The sequence below is a fragment of the Ammodytes marinus genome, assembly GCF_949987685.1.
Source record: "Ammodytes marinus genome assembly, chromosome: 14".
NCBI classification, from domain to species: domain Eukaryota; kingdom Metazoa; phylum Chordata; class Actinopteri; order Uranoscopiformes; family Ammodytidae; genus Ammodytes; species Ammodytes marinus.
Genome location: NC_137218.1, coordinates 23,053,909 through 23,074,875, shown reverse-complemented (window position 1 = coordinate 23,074,875; position 20,967 = coordinate 23,053,909). Strand labels below are relative to the sequence as shown.

Here is a 20,967-nt window from a genome sequence, read left to right as displayed (position 1 = left end):
ATAAAATCAAGAGCACGTTTTAAATTTAGTGGACTTGCTCAAATTCGACAGCACCTTCCTGTATATACATACTTAAAGGTGCACCATGTAACTTTGGGTGTGTCAGAGAAGTGAACATTCTCATACCCGAGTAGGGTTGCAAAGGGTTGGAAAGTTTCCGGTAAATTTCCGGAAACCTTCCACAGGAACTTTTGCTTGGGAATTTTGGGAATATTCAAAATTGGGAATTGTAGGAATTAACTAAATTGCGGTCATTTAAATGTTTTTTTTTCATATCCAAACATAAATCTAAACATATAAACACTATGTGTTGTCATAGGCAGACATCCATGCAAACTAATACAATAAAAAAAACATTACATTTGAACAGATTTATTTGTAAGTAGAACTTTATCAAGTTTTGATTATTTTATGAACAATCAATAATTTCACTGAATAACAAAAATATGAATGTTGTGTAAAATATAACACATCTTTCTGACCCCCCCCCCCCTTTCTCCACCCCCCTGCCCCCCAGCTTAGTTGAAAACACTGCTTTTTACTGTCTAGAACGTTTGCTATGACTGAAATAACATAGTTAGAAGGATTAAGTGCATTTGGGTTGCTTCAAATTTAGTAAATTCCCGTTTATTCCCGTTAATTCCCAATATTCCCGTTAATTCCCATGGAAAGTTTCCAACTTTGAAAATTCCCGGAATTTTGCAACCCTATACCTGAGTAAACAAACTTTTTCTCCCAGGAAAATTGGATCCCTGGAACATTGTTTGGATGAAATGTAATCTTAAAAATGTATGTTTCAGGGGCGCTCGTGGTGTAGTGGAAGTTAACAGACATCCAACATACAACAAAGGTTCCTGTCCGAAGCCCAAGTGGGGATGTTGGGGTTCAGTGCATTCAATCTTGGAGCCTTCGCGGTACACCGATTAAGTAGAAAATGAAAATACATACTGACATTCTTAGTTCTCTATATAGTATAGAAAGTTACAAATGGGCAAAGTTCAAAAATACAAAGCGCTCACATACTTTCTATAGCTTTCTTTCCTTTGATAGACATTTCTGTCCTCTCTGAAGTCTCCGGGGGATTTCACCGTTTGCTACAAAGGGCAGAGGCATGATTTGCACCCAGACGGCTCTTTTCCTGCCTGGTGTGCCTAGGATAACATGTCTGCAGCAATCAGTATCAAGGAAGCAGTTGTAATAATGGCCATTTCACACCTATCTGGTAATGAGCCAATCAGAGCACCATGATGGACATGAGATGACTCAGAGGCTGATAGAGGATGTGAAATGACTTCTCTATTCTCAAAGAAGAGTGAAGAGTGGGGAAAAAAGCTAGTCTGAATATGAATTTCTTAGCAATTTTATTTTACTTCGTAATTTAAAAAAAACTCAGTATCATTTTAATCTTAGATTTCTTTCATGGAATGCAAGAGCACATTGTCAAGAAAACTTTCAGATTTTTTTTTGTCATTTCTAAAAGTAACTTCTATATTCCAAATTTAAATGTGTAATATTTCGCCACAAGGGGGCCCACGGTCAATGCAATAACACGTTTTATTTTGTAAATTGAAGGAAATATTTGTGATATTTTTAGTACGCAACTTGACAATATATACAACATTAGTTGTGTCATTGAAGTTTCAATGCTAAATCAGTACATGTTGGGCCTTTCATTCAATGAACAGGAATCTGTGTGCCTGACTGATACAACTGTTCAAAAGTACAAAGAACAGCCTACCTGGCTTGAAAGCATTTGACTGAGAACTCACAATCCCTAAAAAATTAAGTCAAATATGCAAAGTGAGACTGAAATGCAAGAAAAAGCAGGAGGGAGTAGCAAAGAGAAGAGCACCTGAGAATTAATATAATGAGTGTAGGTGTTCGTAATATATGAATATTACATTCCTGAGGAGCACTAACAAGGACATGTTTAATGTTTATTCCATTAAGACTTTTGAGTATATGTATGAGAATAGGCTGCTGTATCAAATTAACTATAGGTCTACTAAAACACAATGTTAGACAATACCAAATCACAAATTAAAAGTAATAAAAATGGCCGTCAAATGACATTTAAAACGTTGAACTAAACAAAAGAAGACTTGCAGGTGCTTACCTGATCATGTGATGGGTGAAAAGATCAGATTTAAGCTGACAGGCCACACTTTAACTTCATAATCATCATGTCACTTCACGCCATGTTAAGTAATGAGTTTGGAGCCATAGGTAGGACAGCTACTCAGATACGCTTAAATGAAAACACTTGAGGGCATTTCCCTGGCACTGTCATTAATACTGAGGCTCATGGGTAACAGATGTGGCCCAATCAAAGATGAGCATGGAGAGACCAAAATAAATCCATCACCTGGCTGAAAGGGGAGAATGAAACGTTGAATATAAAGATTGATTTGTGGGCTACGCCTCCCTTCACTTAAAGCCTCTGGAAACCTGGTCTAAAAAAGTAAAAATCAATATATGATATCAAAGTTGGGCATCTTAATATGCTTTTACAAAAATCATATTGAAAATAAATTTTCATAAATATTATATAACTTTGTTAAATAAACAGCTGTTTAACTGGCTAGAGTCTAGACTGTTTGACAGGACTGTGTGGGTGTGGCGGTATCAAACGGTCTCTATGGCAACAGTCATTATTTTTTATTATAGAACATTCGGGGCAGAGAACTCCTGTGATTGGTTCAGGCTCAAAATATCATATCAAAACATATATCATGACATAAGAACCAGAGCTAAGCCCGCCTGATCTAAACCATATTTCTATAAATGTTGTCAAGCTTAAATGACAATATCTTTACTTTGGATTGATAAATTCGCCTAACTCTTTTCAGATGCTGACTATCATGCAAGTGGAGGATTTTGTGGATTTGGGTTTACAGGGGGCTTTTATTTTAGATTTCAACTCATGGAAAAGGGATATTGGGAAGTTTTTTTCTTGTTTATCTGCAACCGATTTGGAGAAAATCAAAAATCTCCTTCCATTCTAATGATGTCATTTGGGGAGTTAGTTGCATGATAGTTGCATGACACAGTGAAAAAAACACTAGTCTGAACTCCACCAAGAGAAAATCAGAATATAAAGATTGGTACTCACACCAATATCACCAATATCCTCCCTATGTATCTCTCTGTCTAATCCAATCTCTAAGAAAATCAATTCAAGTTTTGGGGGGAAAAAGCAAATCATCCCTCTGATGGTAAGAAAACCAGGATTACAATCACAACCATTCTCTAATTACAAAAAGAAAATCTGTTTTCAAACTTCAAAATTCATGAGGCGTCAGCAAAGCCAAAAGGCACAAGAACGGTGAACGTGTGCAAATAAAAGTCTCATCTCATTACCTTTAAGTTATGTCTATACATGTCCCCCAGCATATAATGGCCCTCTCTTGATGGTACATAGATTAACACAGATCCTCACTATTTTGTTCGGATGTGCTTCCAGGAATATTAAAAGACAAAATGAGGCCACAGAAGACTTGACCCTAATGAATTTGAATGTACAAATGGAAAAAAAAAGAATCCGGGCAAGGACATCTTCGGTATTTCTTTCAATGCTATTCAAACGGACATATATTAGCATAATAGCATTAAGTAATTTCGGATGAATAAATTAATCTCAAGGAGGTGATTGTGCATGCTGAGTTTTTGGATGAAATAACGTTCATTTTAAAAGGCAAAATGTTGTTCATGATTTTTTTTTTTTAAAAGGACTTGACAGAAGAGCGCACATGCAGGGCGACTACATATGTGATCAGAAGTAAAGTGGTGCAAAGACATTGCTGTCAAAAGAGCCGTGCCAGGGGCGCCCTTAGCTCAGTTGGTAGGGCGCCCCCCCCCCCCCCGGGCCGGGCCCAGCAGCAGACCCGGGTTCGATTCCCGCCCGCGGTCGTCCTCTGCATGTCATTCCCCTCTCTGCCCCATTTCACCTCTGTCTCTCTGCACTATCAATAAAGCAGAAAAATGCAGAAAAAAAAAGAGCTGTGCCACTGATTAATAAACATGCTCAAGTGCGTATTGAAAGCATGTGGCATTGTGTCAAGAATACACTACTGTGTGTGTGTGTGTGTGTGTGTGTGTGTGTGTGTGTGTGTGTGTGTGTGTGTGTGTGTGTGTGTGTGTGTGTGTGTGTGTGTGTGTTCATGGTGATGGAAGAACATCTATGGCTCATTGATGTCTGTTTAAAGCTATATTGCGTAACTTTTTTATATAAATTAATTCCGGTCACTTTGATACAAAGTTGTTTAAGCCTATATGAGCTCCAAAAAAACTCTCTCTGTATTTCTCAGTATGGCAGTGTCTACAAATGAATCAGATGTGAATGGCAGGCTACAAGGTATTTCAGGCGTATTTCGTCTCTCATCCTGACAGCAGATATTGACATCTGAATGACAGCTGCAGTTTTGACATTTAAGGTTAAGACTGTCCACTGTTTCCTGTCGGTGACCATTATTGGACAGCTAGTATGTACACCTCAACTAAACAATTCTCTTCCCTTTGGCCAGGTCAGGACCTCAGCGTCCACACACACACACACACACACACACACACACACACACACACACTGCCCAGATGGCAGAGCAGGCTGCAGTGACTTGACGTCCCCGAGGGAGGTCAATCAAACAGTGTCATGCAAAAGATGAAGTAAACAATGACATGATCCATCGATTGGTCTGTCAAATGTGCAATTATGGTCTCAAAATTCAATAAAAGGTCTCATTCACAGCCCAGACCCAGTGTTACAGAGTATATAGTACAAAAAAAAAATTGGTCTAAAGGCATTTTTCAAAATGAATTCGACAAAACCCTAAAATATCTCAAAAGGGCCATCATTTATTAAGCATGTATCTAATCAATGAATTCAGTAAACCAGTACTGTATATAGCTACACTGACATTATAACAATACCAGAGATACACCCTTTAGTAATTATAGGCTACAGTTCTTATAATTAGTATAATTCTCTCTCTCTATCTCTCTCTCTCTCTCTCTGCACTTATCTTTCTGAAATAAACAGCTTCTGAGATAACTGTGAGACCCAAGAGACAACTTGATTGGCTTATAAAGGAGCCTATACAATATTGTGAAATGTGTCTCAGCGATCCTAATCTCAAGTCATCAACTATAGGTGTATTTTTTCTGTTCTCCGAGTTGTCTTACTTCCATCAAAGAGTCCAAACATAATCTTCATAGGAACTCCAGCATCTCATGTATCTGTTAACAAATACAGTACATTTAAAATACCTTTTAAACAAGAACATTTGGAGAGCAATGCCCTGCTGCTGGCACAAGAGCCAGGGTCATGGGGTCATCAAAACTCAGCTCTCATGCCAACTAGCCACTTAGACCCTTTTTTTTTAACAGGAGCCCGCAAAAGCCAAAAGAGAAAGATACTGAAAGCCTTTTTCCGCTCTGCTTGCCGTAAATTGTTTGGTCTGAGTTGGTGAGGGTTCTTCAGACCAGAGCAAAGGCATTAATTAACTTCATAGAAATCGCACTCTTTTCACTGAAGGTCTCGTTGTATAATCATCAGGGGAAATTTGCATGTATGTATTTATTGTTGCTCTTATAATTGCTGTGTTGATTAAGCCTTTATTAGACAATATTCAGATTGAAATTGTCCAAGCCCCTTCCTCTTTTTTGTCTATTAAAAGAGTGTTCAGACAGGAATACTTTAGTCAAAAATAGAAGTTTATTTCAATCAGCAGAAACTTTGCAGTAATTAAGTTTGGCGGTATGGTTCTGATCCAGGATCTCCACACCCTCCGCGCGCACACGTGGAAAGCTTTAAGGCAGAGAGAGCCATCCCTCTGACCTCCATGGGGTGGAGGTGGGTTGCAAGAGCTTGCAGAGGAAGCAGCACCAGTAAGCAGGCTAGAGCAGCTTAAATAAGGGCGCCACTTTGAGTGTATGGCCAATGGGGTGCTATAGGGGCAGACTATGGCTGTCAGCTGACGTGCACAGATGACAGCCGCTTGACTCCGTACCCTGCCTGAACTAACGCTACGCTCCATTTTCACACTCTTCTTGTTTGGTTGAGAAAGTTTGGGGTCAAGGACCATGCAGGAGACCAGGGTTTGATTCCCAGTCCGAGCAAGCAGAACATTTCTGACGTTGTTTTCTGCTTTCTCTCACAGTGGCCCTATACACCATCATATTAATAAGCCCTCTTATATATTCAGTCAAAGAATTGAGAATGATCTGCCAGTGTTTGTGTGTCTCACTGGCTTGATGAAAGTCAGTAAGTGAGGTGTTGTTATTTTGTCAACCTACATTATCTTTTTTGTGAACAATTGTTTTTTAATTTACATTTACCCCTTTTTATTCACTCCTTTCATTCATCTTGCCTAGGGACAACAGATGAAAATGAGCACTTTTGCTAAAATCTGGCATTTTTACAGATGTAATTGTTACAGCTGTTCATGAAAATGCATTGTCCCTAACAAATAAATAAATAAATAAAATCTTGGTTTCAGTCTATCTACATTATCTAAATGATTTCTGACTCATTATTTCATAAAATGGCTGGTGCCTTGTAACAGCGACTTTAGGTGTTCAATTTAGCAGATTTTTCATATTGATCAGCTGCTTACATCTATCTATCTATCTATCTATCTATCTATCTATCTATCTATCTATCTATCTATCTATCTATCTATCTATCTATCTATCTATCTATCTATCTATCTATCTATCTATCTATCTATCTATCTATCTATCTATCTATCTATCTATCTATCTATCTATCTATCTATCTATCTATCCATCCACCCACCCATCCAATATGTTTCTCTGGTGTTTAGAGGAAAGTGGGCCGACCAGTAACCATGAGGTCGCTTGTTGGATCCCCGCCGGTACCGGACAGGAGGGTGTTCTTTGTAAAACTAGTGATGGCTGCTATTTCACCTACGGTGCCCACCATCTCTACCACTGTGCCCTTGAGCAGGGCACTTAACCCAGAACTGCTCCAGGGGTGCCGTACTATGGCATGGCCCTGCGCTCTAAACCCCTCCAAAGTGTGGTAGCTATCTTGAGAGTGGGTAGCCTATGAAGAACGAATTTCAATGTAGGCCTTCCTTGTTTAAATTAACAAATAAATAAAATTAACTTCTAAGGCTCAATGTTTGAACAGTGTATTTATTGATTCAATTAGCCTACTCTTGATGTAATTATCAATACAGCTGTGTTCCACTTCTGTAGGCCCATCATGTTAAAAGAGCTAGGCTAGGTAGGTACAGATCAAATACAATTGTCTGAGTTATGATTGCATACCGAATGCATTGTATGCATTGATTGCTAGTTCATAGTGGCAACCTTCACTATCCACTGCATGCCAGGGCCCCAAAATAATCCTGCAAGGGCCCCCAGATGTAAGCTATAGGACCGGCCCTGTCTGCCCCAAAAAAATGTGTGCACGGCCCATGTGCCTTTTGTGCCTATCCATTACTACGCCCAGGGCCCTGTCGATTCAACGTAAGTCGGGGTGCAAATATGACGCTTAAACTGAGTCAGTCACTTCAAACCCGTCTAGGATCCACTTTTGTAGACCTCCTGTCAGGATCCACGCCGTATTTTTCTCCATGCCTTCCGGAGTCAAAGCGCGTCACCTTCCCTCCTCCCCCTCGCCCTCCCTTAGCAACAGAGGAAACATGGCGGCGTCCAGTACCGCGGAGCATTCTCCAGAGATATCGACGCCGCTAAAAATCCCTAAAACAGAGGCGCCGTCCCCGGAGTCCGAGGACCTAAGTGACAGCAATCAATACCACTCCGACCCGTCCACGCCTAACCGCTTCTCGCCGTTGAACGTGAGCTGTTCGGGGGGTAACACGGCGGCGGGGGCGGCGGGGCGGACCGCGGCCTCATCATCCTCCAACAGCTTCACGGCTTGCCGGGGGATGTCGTGGACTCCCTCCGAGACCAACGCACTGATAGCGGTGTGGGGCAACGAGAGGCTGACGGAGGCGCGGATGCAGCAGCTGGAGGTGGCGGGTACCGTGTTCTCCGGCAAGGCCCCCGGACCGGCCATGTACGAGCGGGTCTCCAGAGCCCTGTCAGAGCTGGGCTACGAGAGGACGCCCTCCCAGTGCAGGGAGAGGATGAAGGTAAAAGGATGGAAGGTTAGGATGTGACAGTGACACACAGACACTCAATGGTACCGGTAGGCTACATGCTCATCCTCCGACAATGGCTGAGAGGCAGCTGATGGAGTTTGAATTGTGAGTTACAACCATGTTGGACAAGGAGTGGTTCGCAGTCCATTTCAGTCACTGTTAATATGCCCAGGCCCGGTGTTATGCTGACACACTGACACCGATAGCCATTAGCCCATAATGTGTCAGTCAGTTGACAGTGATACATGTCAGTTTGTAGTCGACACACCTCACTCAGGGATGTAGAATCCCACCTGTATTGTTATACCCAGATGTGATGTGTTTGAAAAGGTGGAGTCAGTGATATCGGAGAATGCTTGTTGTCAAAATCAGAAAATATATCTCCTCACAATCCGCTACCTGTTGGTACTGTGTTCGCGCTGAACAAAAAACTGGTGTTAATACAAAGCAGAGGCTCTGTAAACTGGTAAACAAAGGGGATATAAACAAAGGGGGTCCACTGTAGCTAGCAACATGCCAGTTAACAGAGCCTAGGCTGTGTATTAACAGTGGATTTGCAGGGCACATAAGCTACAGGTAGCAAGTAGATATTCACTTATTTTGACAACAATCATTCTCCAAAATCTGGAGATGCTGTAGACAGTTGTATTGTTGCACAGGTGTGCCTAAGTCTTGACACAATAAAGAGCCACCTTCCTTAATATGTGCATCTTTATCACCCAGCACAATTCCACAAATGTCACCAGTTTTGACACGTCCAAAGCAACGCACTACACCTTTAAAAATCTGATGTAAAAAGTATGTATACATCTATCTCTGCAAAGAGTAGGGGCAAGATCAAGGCGCAATGTTACGAGGAAATACATAAATATGTCGCAAGTGTATGCCTACTGCATCCTAACTAGATTATGTTTATGGTCAGATGCAGTATGTAGAATAGGAAAAAAGAAAGAGTATGCGATTTGGAACGCAGGGAAAGTTGACTGATAACTTGAACAATCCTTTTTCTCTTCCCTCCCATCCATCCATCCACACACACACACACACACCTAGACCCTGCGGCGCTGCTACAGCCGCGTGAAGGAGCACGGCATCGGCAAGAGGAAGAGCAGCTACACCATCGAGCAGCTGGAGAAGGTGTTTGGTCAGGGGGGCTGGGACTCTCAGAGCTGTGCCCCCGTGCTCATCAACAGCAGTGGACTCTATCAGGACATGGAGTCAGACGGCAGCACCTTGGGAGACTTCTCCCAGGAGGACTGGTGCAACCAAGTGTTAGACTCAGCCTTCCAGGAGGGAGACATGGAGACGGGTGAGTGGGTGGTGGGGGTGGTGTAGTGTTGTTTTTGCCGGCCTGTTTTAAGTTTAGTTTTAGTCTAGTCTTTGTGTCAAATTGTCATTTTAGTTTTTATTAGTCTTAGTCACGTTTAAACTCTTTTTAGTCTAGTCAAGTTTCAGTTGACTAAAAGTCTTGAGCTTTTTAGTCTGCTCTTAGTCAGAATTATCTGGGACTATTTTCGTGTAGTCTTAGTCAACAAAAGCTGATGACATTTAAGTCTGGTCTTAGTCAATGACTTTTGTATTTTAGTCTTTTTAGTAATGCAATTATACCCAGTTAATATAGTACAATTACCTAGTATAGTACAGCCAAAATCAAAATGTTCTTTAAGTCCCCCATTTCACAAGTCAAACAAGGTTATCTTATCTTATTATATTATTTTTACCTTATAGACTCAAGAATACATGCAATACCAGACACGGAAGACGCTCTGATTGAATTTACATCATATTTATTTGAGCTACCAAACATGTAAGAATGCCGGATTCCTCAACCTGAACAGCAGTCTGGTGGAGCTCGGACAGCTTCTCTTCATGTTTCAAAATCTCCTGTCTAATGACGTACATTTATATAAAATAAATAGGCCTAAATAAAATAGCTTCAAATGACAATGCCAGAAAAAAATGTACATTACATTCAAGTTTAATTAAGAGAAACAATGTGCTTGAATGCTAGAGCTACAATAACAGGGGTATAATGACCGTTGCTAAGGACCTACGTCATAGTTTTGATGGATAGACGTCCACAAACAGGGCTACTACTCGTTCAGAAAACAAGGAATACTTTTTCAACATGACTTTGCATGTATCAGGAGAGCAGGGAACACAGGAGTAGTGTTGTTTTTGGCGGCCTGTTTTAATTTTAGTTTTAGTCTAGTCTTTTTGTCAAACTTTAATTTTAGTTTTTATTAGTCTTAGTCACGTTTAAACTCTTTTAAGTCTAGTCAAGTTTCTGTCGACTAAATGTCTTGAGCTTTTTAGTCTTCTCTTAGTCAATATTATCTGTGACTATTTTCGTCTAGTCTCGTCACTGTCACGTGAAAAAGGTTAGTTGACGACGATATTTAGTCATACATTTTGTTGACAAAAACAACACTGGGGTGGTGGTGGTGGACAAGCAGTGGATGGATAGAAATGAACAACACACACAGAAATAATGTGGTTTGGATTGACATGTGTGATTGTTTTCCTCTTCTAGAAGAAATCCCGGTGCCTAAGACCAGAGCTCTGCAGATGCAGGCCGAGCTGTCAGAACAAACCCAGTAAGTCTTAAGTAGAACAGACTTCCCTCATGGGGGCAACAGAAGTTACGCACTGTAGCTTTTATATAAAGATCTTTGTTGTCAATTAGCCTAATCACTGCACATAGATATTGAAAAGCTAACAAAGGCAGTTGTCTGCGAGTACTCACAGGATTGATTTATATCTTGTTGCAGTTATTCCTCCCAAATTTTAATCTCAAACTGTCAGTTAAACATACAGTCGAGCAAATGATTTTAGCAAAAGATGTTAACAGTCTTGGTAAATCTCCTGTATGTATTCGTGTGCAGTACTGTATGCCACAGTGTCTTTTTATATACTACCACTGGGATTAACCAATCCACCATTTTTAATACCCTACATGTTTGAGGGCTTTAAGGAATCCCCATGACACTATAGGTGTTCTTTTGTTTTGAATTGGTCCTTAAGCCCTTACTTACTGTGTTAAAGGCGTCACAAGAGACTGAAGGATGTGATAAGTCTATCCTCTGGAGAGATACTGTTGCTTGAATATTATTCTAAAATTGAGCTTCTATAATAATGCAGTGACTTGCCTGGCAAAAAATAAATGGAGCCGAGTTCACAGAAAATATATTTATAATAAAAAAAATCAATCTTTATTTGTTTAGCACCCTTCCTACATAAAATGCAGCTCAAACTGCTTTACATGCACCAAATAAAAAAATGCAATACAAACACCTAAAAAGCATCAAACAAAACATAAGTAAAACAGGTGAAAACTGAACAAAAAGAAGCACAATGCACAAAATATAGGAAAAGTTAAAAAAAATATTAAAAAACAGTAAATAAATAGATAAAAATAATAAATGAATAAAAGCCCAATAGAAGCACAAATGCCACAGTTGCTTCCCAAACCAGGCTGAATACTTATCCACCATGTTACTGCTTGCATGACACCTTCTAACATGGAAATCGTGTATCAGTTTTATTATTATGACCGGTATGTGTCTTTGGTCCTCTTGCAGAAAGCTTGACACCATGCAGACGGTGACGCGCATCCTGGAGTCGGTGCAGCTGAAGTGGGAACACTTCCAGACGTGGACAGAGTTCTCGCGGCTGCACCTCTCCAACAAGCTGGCCATCTTCGGCGTGGGCTACGACACGCGCTGGCGCCCCGACGTGCGCTACCACCACGCAGAGATCAGCTCCCAGGTGCCTCTGGGTAAGAGGCTCAGAGAGTACTTCAACCCCGAGAAGCCCGAGGGACGCGTGGTCATGACCAAGGTGCAGAAGATGAACTGGAAGAACGTCTACTACAAGTGTCTGGACATCACCATCAGCGAGGCGCGCTGCCTGGAGCTACACATGGAGGTGGGCTGGATCCCCGTCTCCCGGTCCAGGGCGGGGGGCGGAGGCAGCAGCAGAGGCCCCTCACACTACCTCCTCCCTGGGGACATCCCCAAGACGTACGGCCTCTACGCTATAGGCTATGAGGCAGTGTCGTCTGGCGCTAACCACACCGCTAGCGCCTCTCCCTTTGGCGACAGTGAAGACTTTAGCTTACCTCAGTGCGAGCCTGAAAACGGGGCACAATCCAGTCATTCAGATGGAGAAGGTGCAGGGCACAGTGAGCGGACCACCGGGCTTAAAGTGACTTACTGTTATCTAGGCATAGCCGAGGACAGGACCATACAGCAGTGTCTCTTCCAGCACTTTCACGCCTCCGGCAAACACTATGTTCACAGCGAGCGCTCGGCCGTCACGCGTTTCCTGCAGGAGAACTGCCGCTGCGCCGTCATTGGTCAGGAGATGGAGGGGGGCGGAGACTCCTCTTCGGCTCAAGGCTTTAACGTTTACGTCAAGTTCATCGAGGTGGAGCTGGACTTCCTCTCGGCGGGCTCCCTGGTGGAGTGCCTCGAAACCGCCGTGGGTTATCCCTTGGAACACAACAACAAAGAAACGTCCTAACTGCGCTCAAGTGTTTTTTCGCATTTTAATGTAAGATGTGAGTGTTACAGCCAAGCAAGGCAACAATGGGAGGTGACCAATTATGTCTGTTATAAAAAAGCATGGATGTGTGCAAGAGTCGTATGGCATATTTCTGAAGCCTTTGAAGCCCTGGAAAGGCTATGGAATGACTATGCACAGTATTGCACATGTATTGTGAAGAAACATGGGAACAGTAGCTGAAGTATTTACAGAGCTGCAAAATCCATGAAGTATGTACTTATTATTTAAGGCTACTAGTGCACTACAAAGGTTTCTGCTGCTTGTTTTTTTTAGTGTAGATAAATGTTGCCTCATCAGGGAATGTGTGTGGGGATCGGCAATGTGACTACTGCAGTATGCATCTGTCTACCTCAGGAGAGTGTAGCGGAGGGGACCATAGCTTGTATTTATTCTGAAAAAAAAAACCTTGCCTTTACTTAGACTTAAAGTAGACTTAACGGCTGACTTATGCCTTATGTTTTGCTGGGGCTGCAACCATGGGATGCTTCCACGCAAACGAATGAGAAGAAAAGGCAAATAATCAGTATTTGCCAAAGCTACCGCAGATGGCATTTGCCAGTATTTATGGAGCTAATTTAGCACTTCAGAAACCTCACAGGCCAGTTGAAAGTTATTTCCATAGCATTTCAATTGAGCACACAAAATGACATATGACACCCTGTATCAACGGCTCTACCAACAGCGGACCCATATTAACACCAGACCACATGAAAACCTTTTGTCACACGGCTGAATCCAATTGAAAAAGGTTCCATTTTAGATTTTAAGTTCAAGTTTCTCACAGCATCTCTTGATGATCAGTGTCATACTGTACTCCGCCTGCACATGTTGTAAGCGGTCTCGGTTGTCTTTTTAGCTCTCTTGTTGAATGTGTCTTCTATAGTTCTAATGCACATTAAAATATATACATGCAGAGAATGGACCCGGGTCGGATTCAAACCCGGGTCTACTGTGAGGCCTGAGCCTCCAGGGGGGGTGGGGTGGGGGGCGCTCTAACCACTATGCCACGAGTGCCCCCAACCTCTTGTTTATTTAATTTATTTATTTTGTGCCATGGTTTTCAGCCAAAAGGAGAAATCAGTGATATTTAACTGCAGTAAAGGTATTCAGTAAGCCCTCTATGTGTGTCAGTAGCCAGTGTTGTGGAGCATATCTAGCTGCAGCTGTGGGTGGGCTTGGGGATTTCAGTAGACCGACACCACAGAGTTGATGAGTTACTAGCCCCTCCCATATACTGGTATTGTAAATGCACCAGATAACACATTGTGCCAGTGTGTGGGGTCTAGTCTACTCACAGGTGTAAAGCTTGGCTAAGAGCACTGTTCTATGGCTGATAGTAAGGTTAGGACTATACGCTGCAGGCGTTACCTCTTCCCTGACCAACAATCAAAACTGAGTTCCTGAGGTTATGTGCAATGTGCCAGGAAAAGGCCTGTGTAGAGAGAAGAATCAAAACCATGGATAAGTCCATAATGAGTATATGAAATGTACCATGTAATATCTATAATATATATATATTTAAGAATATCGATGTTCTCGAGCATTCCGGCTTTTTTGCAGACTTGCGATGTTCATTTGTTTGGTTATACAGTATATTAAAGATGAATATGATATTTTATATTTTATTGGTTGACACCATGTCTTGTACGTGATTGTTTGGACGTCACTGTCTTGTATGTTTACATGTTTGAAAAAAACAATAAATGGGGCACTCACTGTCCATTTGCCACACAGTGAACATGGGTTAGTGTGTATATGTGTTTGACCCGTGGTTAATCTTAAATTCAGTACTCTACCTAGATATGGTCAGTAAGAAAAATCTGAATTCTTCACAGTTGAATCATGCTATTCACCATCCTAAAAAACGTCATATATCAACATTTGTAAATTCAACTGAGTGAGTGTGGCGGTGCCGTACCAAGCTGTGTAGAGGTGCAGGGTGGATTTCTGGTTCACCACTTTTTTGTCCAGAGTGCAACATGATTTACAATGAAATCTTCTACAAACGTGCATTCACCACAGGAGGAATAATCCTATTGATGTTGGGTGATCCGTTGACCTTTCCCCTAGTTGTACTGAAGTAAGTATTGGATGGATTTCCATGAAGGTACAGATATTCATTTCTACCTCAGGATGAATTGTAATCAATTTGGTAATCCTCTGGCATTTCATTTCTCCCTTGCATGGGGTTTAAACTTCAATTTGTCAACAACCAAATACCTGCCAAACTAATGACACTGACATTAGCCTTAACTGTACTTTGTTTTTAATGCAAATTATCATATATTGGTATGATAACACGCTGAATTAAGATGGGGAACCTTACTGAACGTTACCATGCTTACATCCATAAATCAGCTGATATAATAGCCTTACAGAGCTGTGTTTGTTTGGTTGTACAATGTGTTTCATCTGAACCAAGTCTAGAATTAATGGCTTAGACCACCATGTGAATTGTGATTGAATATGTCAATGACTGTCAGTAAAGCATTGTGTAAATGAGTGTGTAGAGACTTGGAGGATGTAGTTTGCCTATGTGGCCAGGAGATGGCAGTAGATAGCTATTGGTGAAAATCCCCACATCGTGAACTTGAAATGACTTACATTTCAGGTCACTGTGTGAAATCAGATATATTTCTCCAAACAGGCACAAAACTAAAACAGGAATTTAAGTTCCAAAATCAATGTTGTCAAAAGCATCAAAATACATCAAACAATCAGTAGTTTCAGTCGTGAATTAAAACATGAATTGATTTTTAAAAATACAGGACAATGACTGAAAAGTTTAAAAAAATAAAAGTTGTTTTATGGGGCCAAGGCAATGGCCTATATTTACCTAATGGTAAGTCTGCCTCTGTGCAGATAGATGAGGCCTCTGACATTCAGACAACAGCCTTTACAACTGGAACCAAAATGTGAGACTTAATAGAATGAATCTAATGTACAGTATACTGCCCTTCTGTTATGAATGCCATGTATTGCTTAGTCAGTTAATATTTAATACATTCCATTTTGCCAAGCATTCACTACTTTATTTACATTGTAGGCGCCAGTCATTTCTGAAACCATTGACGTAAAATGACACATACATAATGTAAACACATATTGTATTATGCATTGCTGTTGTATTTTAATAAGCCTGTTTGCTGTTTTCACAATGTGTAATAGGTTTTTCACATGGTCATATTAAACAGGCAGGGAAATGTATACATTGTTCTCTTTTGTGCTGCAGTATATTCAACATTTCAACAACATTTTCAATGTTTTTTTCAAGTGCAGACCTATAGAGACCATCAATAAGGAATCAAATATGAAGCCAAATAAAACAAAGTCACCATAAGTGTCCTCTGCTAATGCGCTGTGTGTACAGTATGTGTGCACACAGTGTGTCCATAAGAAGAATAAGAAGGGCAGTATAAGCAGGTCTCTGGCCTTTGAACCAACTCTACAGTATCTAGGGCAGGGAGGATAACCCACATACAGTATAAGCCAATGATACTTTTTTATGCAGTGTTCACGTTTGTACCCTTCAGAGTTTAATCTGAGATAATCTGCTCATAAAACAATAGATTCTCACATGGTGGTCCTCAACACTTAATAATCTGCTTTAAAGGTGCAGTCAGCAATTCTGGAAAATGCATGCTGTCAAAATCAGTGAATATCTCCTCACGATCCACTACCTGTCTGTACTGTGTGTGTTCACTGAAAAACATGGCCTAGTTCATTCACAGCCTATAGGCTCTGTAAATGGGCACCTTGCTAGCAACGGTGGGCCCCCAGTTTACAGAGCCTAGGCTGCGTATTAACAACACTGGATTTTATTTCACCGTGCACTTTCAAAACGTACAGGTAGTGGATCGTGAGGAGGTATTCACTGGTTTTAGCAAATAAATATTTTGACAACAAGCGTTCTCCACGTTTAATCTTATAATTTTCTCAAAGCAGTCTTGTATTCGCCCCGATTTGAATGACTGAACATCTTTTGCATGGGCGGTAAAATTCCACTGCACATCAGATCAGCTCTCCTGCCTCTGACACACAGCCCGTGGGGAGTGTCACTCTGGATTGTCTTGAATGGCACGAGCAAACACTGTCGGCTGCATAATTATAGTGACTACCATTGTACCTGAGACCTCGGTTAATACCTTCTACCTGAATATGAATGCAGTACTTTTCCTCGTTTCTATTTCCACTTTCTATGAATATTTTAAACTAGCATCAAAAAGCGTGCCATGATAAGTGCGGCATGCAATGTCAGATGTATTAAACCCTTTTTGGAAAATATCTCGAATGTTAAGCGCTACATTTGAATGACTCAGTCCTCCTAGCATTTATATGAATGGCTATGGTTGTATGGAAATATGCACTGTTGAAATGTGCCTATTTAGGAAATACTTTTTGTATACAAAAAATGGATCTGCAGAATTATATCTGGAGATACAGTTCATGTTAGCCTCAGCCTGGCACCGCCCGCCTACCTACTCCCGCTCAATTTTAATTTCCCTTCGATGGTCTGGTAGGACCAGGCTAAGTAGCCTACATGTGGCATTTTTGCCACGATTACTCTTTTTTATTTAACTTTACTTAAATAGGTAATCTAATTGTGATATTATGGATAATTCAGGGTACGTTATGTGACGTTTTCTGATATGATTTTTTTTTATTCATGATAATCTAAAAAAAATGTGTTCTTTGACATTGACTACTGTTGCTGCTGTAACCCAGCTACATAAAATAGTGGCAGATATCGGGATTAGAGGTAAATACATCACATACTGTATATACTGTAGCTGCTACTTGTCAATGTGTCCATTGAATCATCTATTTGTATTTGAAATATGAGAAAGAAAACATCTTTAATGTGCGATTACTTAGACCATCATGAGCCATATATTTGGCCTCCAGGTGTCAGGATTTGCTCATCATTTGACCAGACACAGTTTTGTCATTTATAAGATTACATTTTTTATTTTATTTATTATTTTTTATTTAACCTTTATTTAACCAGAGTCCTGGCCAAGGCAGGCAGCAGCACAGTTCCACAGCTACAGACAATAATTTAAAAACAACAGAGAACATAGAAATAGAGTCACAGTCAGAACATCATCAAACAAAGCATGTACAGACAGAAGAGCCAGCTTCAACATCATTCAGAAGGGATTTAAACCTGTTTAGAGAGACCAGCTCCTTAAGTTTTAGTGCATTTTGCAGCTTCTTCCATGAAAAAGGAGCAGCATAACTAAATGTCCTTTTCCCCAGTTCAGTACGGACTCTAGGCACAGTCAGTTAGAACAATTTGTAAGAGCGGAGCTGATACGTTCCTTGGAATTAGATACTTCAAGCGGTCAAGAATCCACTATGACCCTCTCTCTGCCCCAATGATTGTTGAAGCACGTTAATACACAACAGGCTTCTTCTGACAGCCACCACTCAATGTTGTAGATTCCAGCCAGAGGCCCACATGCAATTTACAGCAACACGACAAAAAGCCCATCCCCATAAGGCTGGGACCCTGTCCGCTTCTTTGGATTTAATCGCACGAGTAACCCTTGTTCACCTTCATAATTGAGCAGTCCTTTTGCATTAGCCTCAGCCCCTGTTGCTCAGGCAACTGGGGCAACCTTAGCAAATGAAATAAAGGGGTCTGAGCACCTCCCAGAGCACAGGTCAGTCCATATTTCTTTACATCAAGGTGTGTGTGTGTGTGTGTGTGTGTGTGTGTGTGTGTGTGTGTGTGTGTGTGTGTGTGTGTGTGTGTGTGTGTGTGTGTTTGATGTGGGGGAAAGGCACACCTTGGGAATTCCCGTCAAGCTGAGTCCAGTGTGTTTCTGTTTTTCAGACCCACACCTCTTCACACATGACAGAACAGGAGACTGGGGGGGGGGGGGAAGGATGGAGCTTTGATTGTGTGGGGTCTCTAAATAGACTTATCGACGGAAAAGCTTGAGCCAGTGTGTTTCTAAAGCTGCAGTGCGGAACTTTTTTATATAAATTAATGTGTGTTACATTCACGCAATCGCCAAAGGGGTTGAGACAAAGTTGATTAAGCCCATCAGCTCCACAAAACTCTCTCTGTATTTCTCAGTATGGCAGCGTTTACAAACTGGTGTCAACTCCTGACACTGGCGCAAGAAGAGCTCAAGAAGCGCTTACGGAAATGTTTCAGTTGTTGATTCTACTACCAAGAAAAAACATGGACGTGGAGCAGAAGATATAAAATCCATACGAAATCACAGAAGGCTTACTGCATGTAAAATTCAACAACAGTGTCTCAGAATTCCTCACGGGAGCGACAGAAGTTACGCACTATAGCTTTAAACTGAGGAGTGGCACACTAGTATGCCTGCCTAGAGTTTGGGCTTGCCTTCTCATCTTATTTAGAGGCAAATTCAGGTCATAACGGGTCAGTCAGGGGTGACATGTCTTCAACGGGATGGCGTTTATTGGATTTTGTTTTATAATCTGTCTGTTTATTTTCTGTTGCGTATGAGACATTGTTTGGGGGGGAAATGCTTTTCCCAAAGGTATTAGGGAGGCAGGCTCTGTTGCTATTTTTAAACAGCACTTTTTAAGACATAATCTTTTTAAACTATCCTGTCCCAGCAGCACCAGGTCAAATGTGCATGCTGAACATGCCTAGATGCAATTCATTTTTCTACTCTGCCTTGTATTATTTTAAAGGTGCTATAAGCGGAATGGTTCTTTTAGCTAACTTCCTGTCAGTTACTGCAGTTAGCAGTCCCCTCGCTCGTCCCTACGTCACCACATTAATGCACTGCGGTCTTCAAGCAGTTATCTAGCATCATCTCAGATCCATAAGTGTGATAAAACATGATAAAAACCATCAAAACAGACTTTTTTTTTTAACAGATTTTTACCTGCTCCGCCATTGTAGGCGAATAAATCGCTTTAAATATAGCCTATATGAATATCATGTCTAAATTTGAGCTGCATTTCTTGTATGCAAGCTGCTATACAAATTAATACAAATTATGAGTATAGCCTGATTATTAGGCCTATTATAACAGACTTAACAATATAATCATATGTCTCATTGTACAGTCACTCTATCATGTTTTGTGCTTGTGCTACTCTTTCGTTTTTTCTTTTATTCAATTATATTTAAAATAATATTAAAGACTAATATGAGAAGTCGTCTTTGCACCTGCACATTACGCTGTGAACCCAGAAGACAGGTGTATCTGCGTCAAACTACAAACTGTTAGCGACGAACTAACGGATGTGAGTATAATTTGCTTTCAAAATAAGAGCTGGCGGGTCAAAGGAAAGGGTTCACCGAGACGATGTCAATATAAAATTTGTTTTATTTTGAAGCTAGTGTTAAAGGAAAAAAATAACATTGAGATGAAATTGACGTGCGCGCTCGCTCGCAAAGGTGCTACTACTCTCTCCCTCCCTCTCTCTCTCTCTCTCTCTCTTTCTCTCTCTCTCTCTCTCTCTCTCTCTCTCTCTCTCGCTCTCTCTCTCTCTCTCTCTCTCTCTCTCTCGGGAGAGAAGGACACAGGATGACAACTTGCAGAGTTGGACTCGCCGCCGTCTCAATAACACGGACATTGGCGACGCAGCTGAGCGTTAATAGCAGGAGTAGTCGAGTCGGGGAACCAATTTGCACTTCAATTTATTAGCGCAAAAGTCAGGTAAAGAAAAAAGCGGAATTCCTGCTACGCCGTAGGATTGGACGTTTTCTTTTCCACCCTCCACATTCCCTCACCTGAAGCACCTTCTACCTTTCTTCTTTTTCCCCCCTGGCTGGCTGGCTGGCTGGCTGCCTGTCTGTCTGCCTGCCTGTCTTGTCTACTGCCTGGAGAGTGAAGGGGAAAGCACTTGACGGACTTTTGAAGAGGTTTGCCCGAGGCGAAACAGAGCACACATCTCTGTATAGAAAGCTTTTGGGTTGAGAGAGGGACACTGACACTGGGACAAGTGGCAACAGAAAAGAACCATGGAGGTCTTCAGTGGCACTTGGAGGAAACTTACTCTGCTCTCGTTCACCGTGATGTGGGGGCTCTCAGGTCAGTCAACAACTTCTTTCTTTATTCTTTCTTTCTTTCTTTTTTTTAACACGTTTTCTCATTTTTCCTCTTTATTGTTATCCGCTGGACAAAGACAATTGGCCACCTAAACTGACAAACTAGGCTATCACACACAATGCAAAAGTCCTATTTTGTTGTAGGCCTATATAAAATTGCTTACATGAAAATATAAATATTGGGCACAATCAATGACGTCACACCTTACCTTTAAACAGCAA

At 41.2% G+C, this 20,967-nt stretch overlaps 2 protein-coding genes across 2 annotated transcripts in view; both read left to right on the top strand.

The window, feature by feature from the left end:
* Positions 1-7,641: 7,641 nt before the first annotated feature.
* Positions 7,642-14,351, top strand: msantd2 (Myb/SANT DNA binding domain containing 2). Its single transcript, XM_080040558.1, has 4 exons — positions 7,642-8,120; positions 9,183-9,438; positions 10,663-10,726; positions 11,711-14,351. Exons 1-4 carry the CDS (start codon positions 7,668-7,670, stop codon positions 12,651-12,653), a joined length of 1,716 nt encoding a protein of 571 aa, XP_079896684.1. The 5' UTR covers positions 7,642-7,667; the 3' UTR covers positions 12,654-14,351.
* A 5,908-nt stretch (positions 14,352-20,259) lies between these two features.
* Positions 20,260-20,967, top strand: part of esama (endothelial cell adhesion molecule a) — a 60,012-nt gene continuing 59,304 nt past the window's right edge. The window contains exon 1 of the mRNA XM_080040739.1: positions 20,260-20,728. Within this exon, the coding sequence (XP_079896865.1) occupies positions 20,659-20,728 (70 nt within the window). The 5' untranslated portion in view covers positions 20,260-20,658. The remainder of the gene's footprint in view (positions 20,729-20,967) is intronic.

Excerpts from the sequence above, each read along its gene's own strand:
- msantd2 (XM_080040558.1), top strand. The coding sequence starts at position 7,668 with ATGGCGGCGTCCAGTACCGCGGAGCATTCTCCAGAGATATCGACGCCG. Across the intron at positions 8,121-9,182 it reads AGTGCAGGGAGAGGATGAAG|ACCCTGCGGCGCTGCTACAG; the intron begins GTAAAAGGATGG and ends ACACACACCTAG. Across the intron at positions 10,727-11,710 it reads GAGCTGTCAGAACAAACCCA|AAAGCTTGACACCATGCAGA; the intron begins GTAAGTCTTAAG and ends GTCCTCTTGCAG.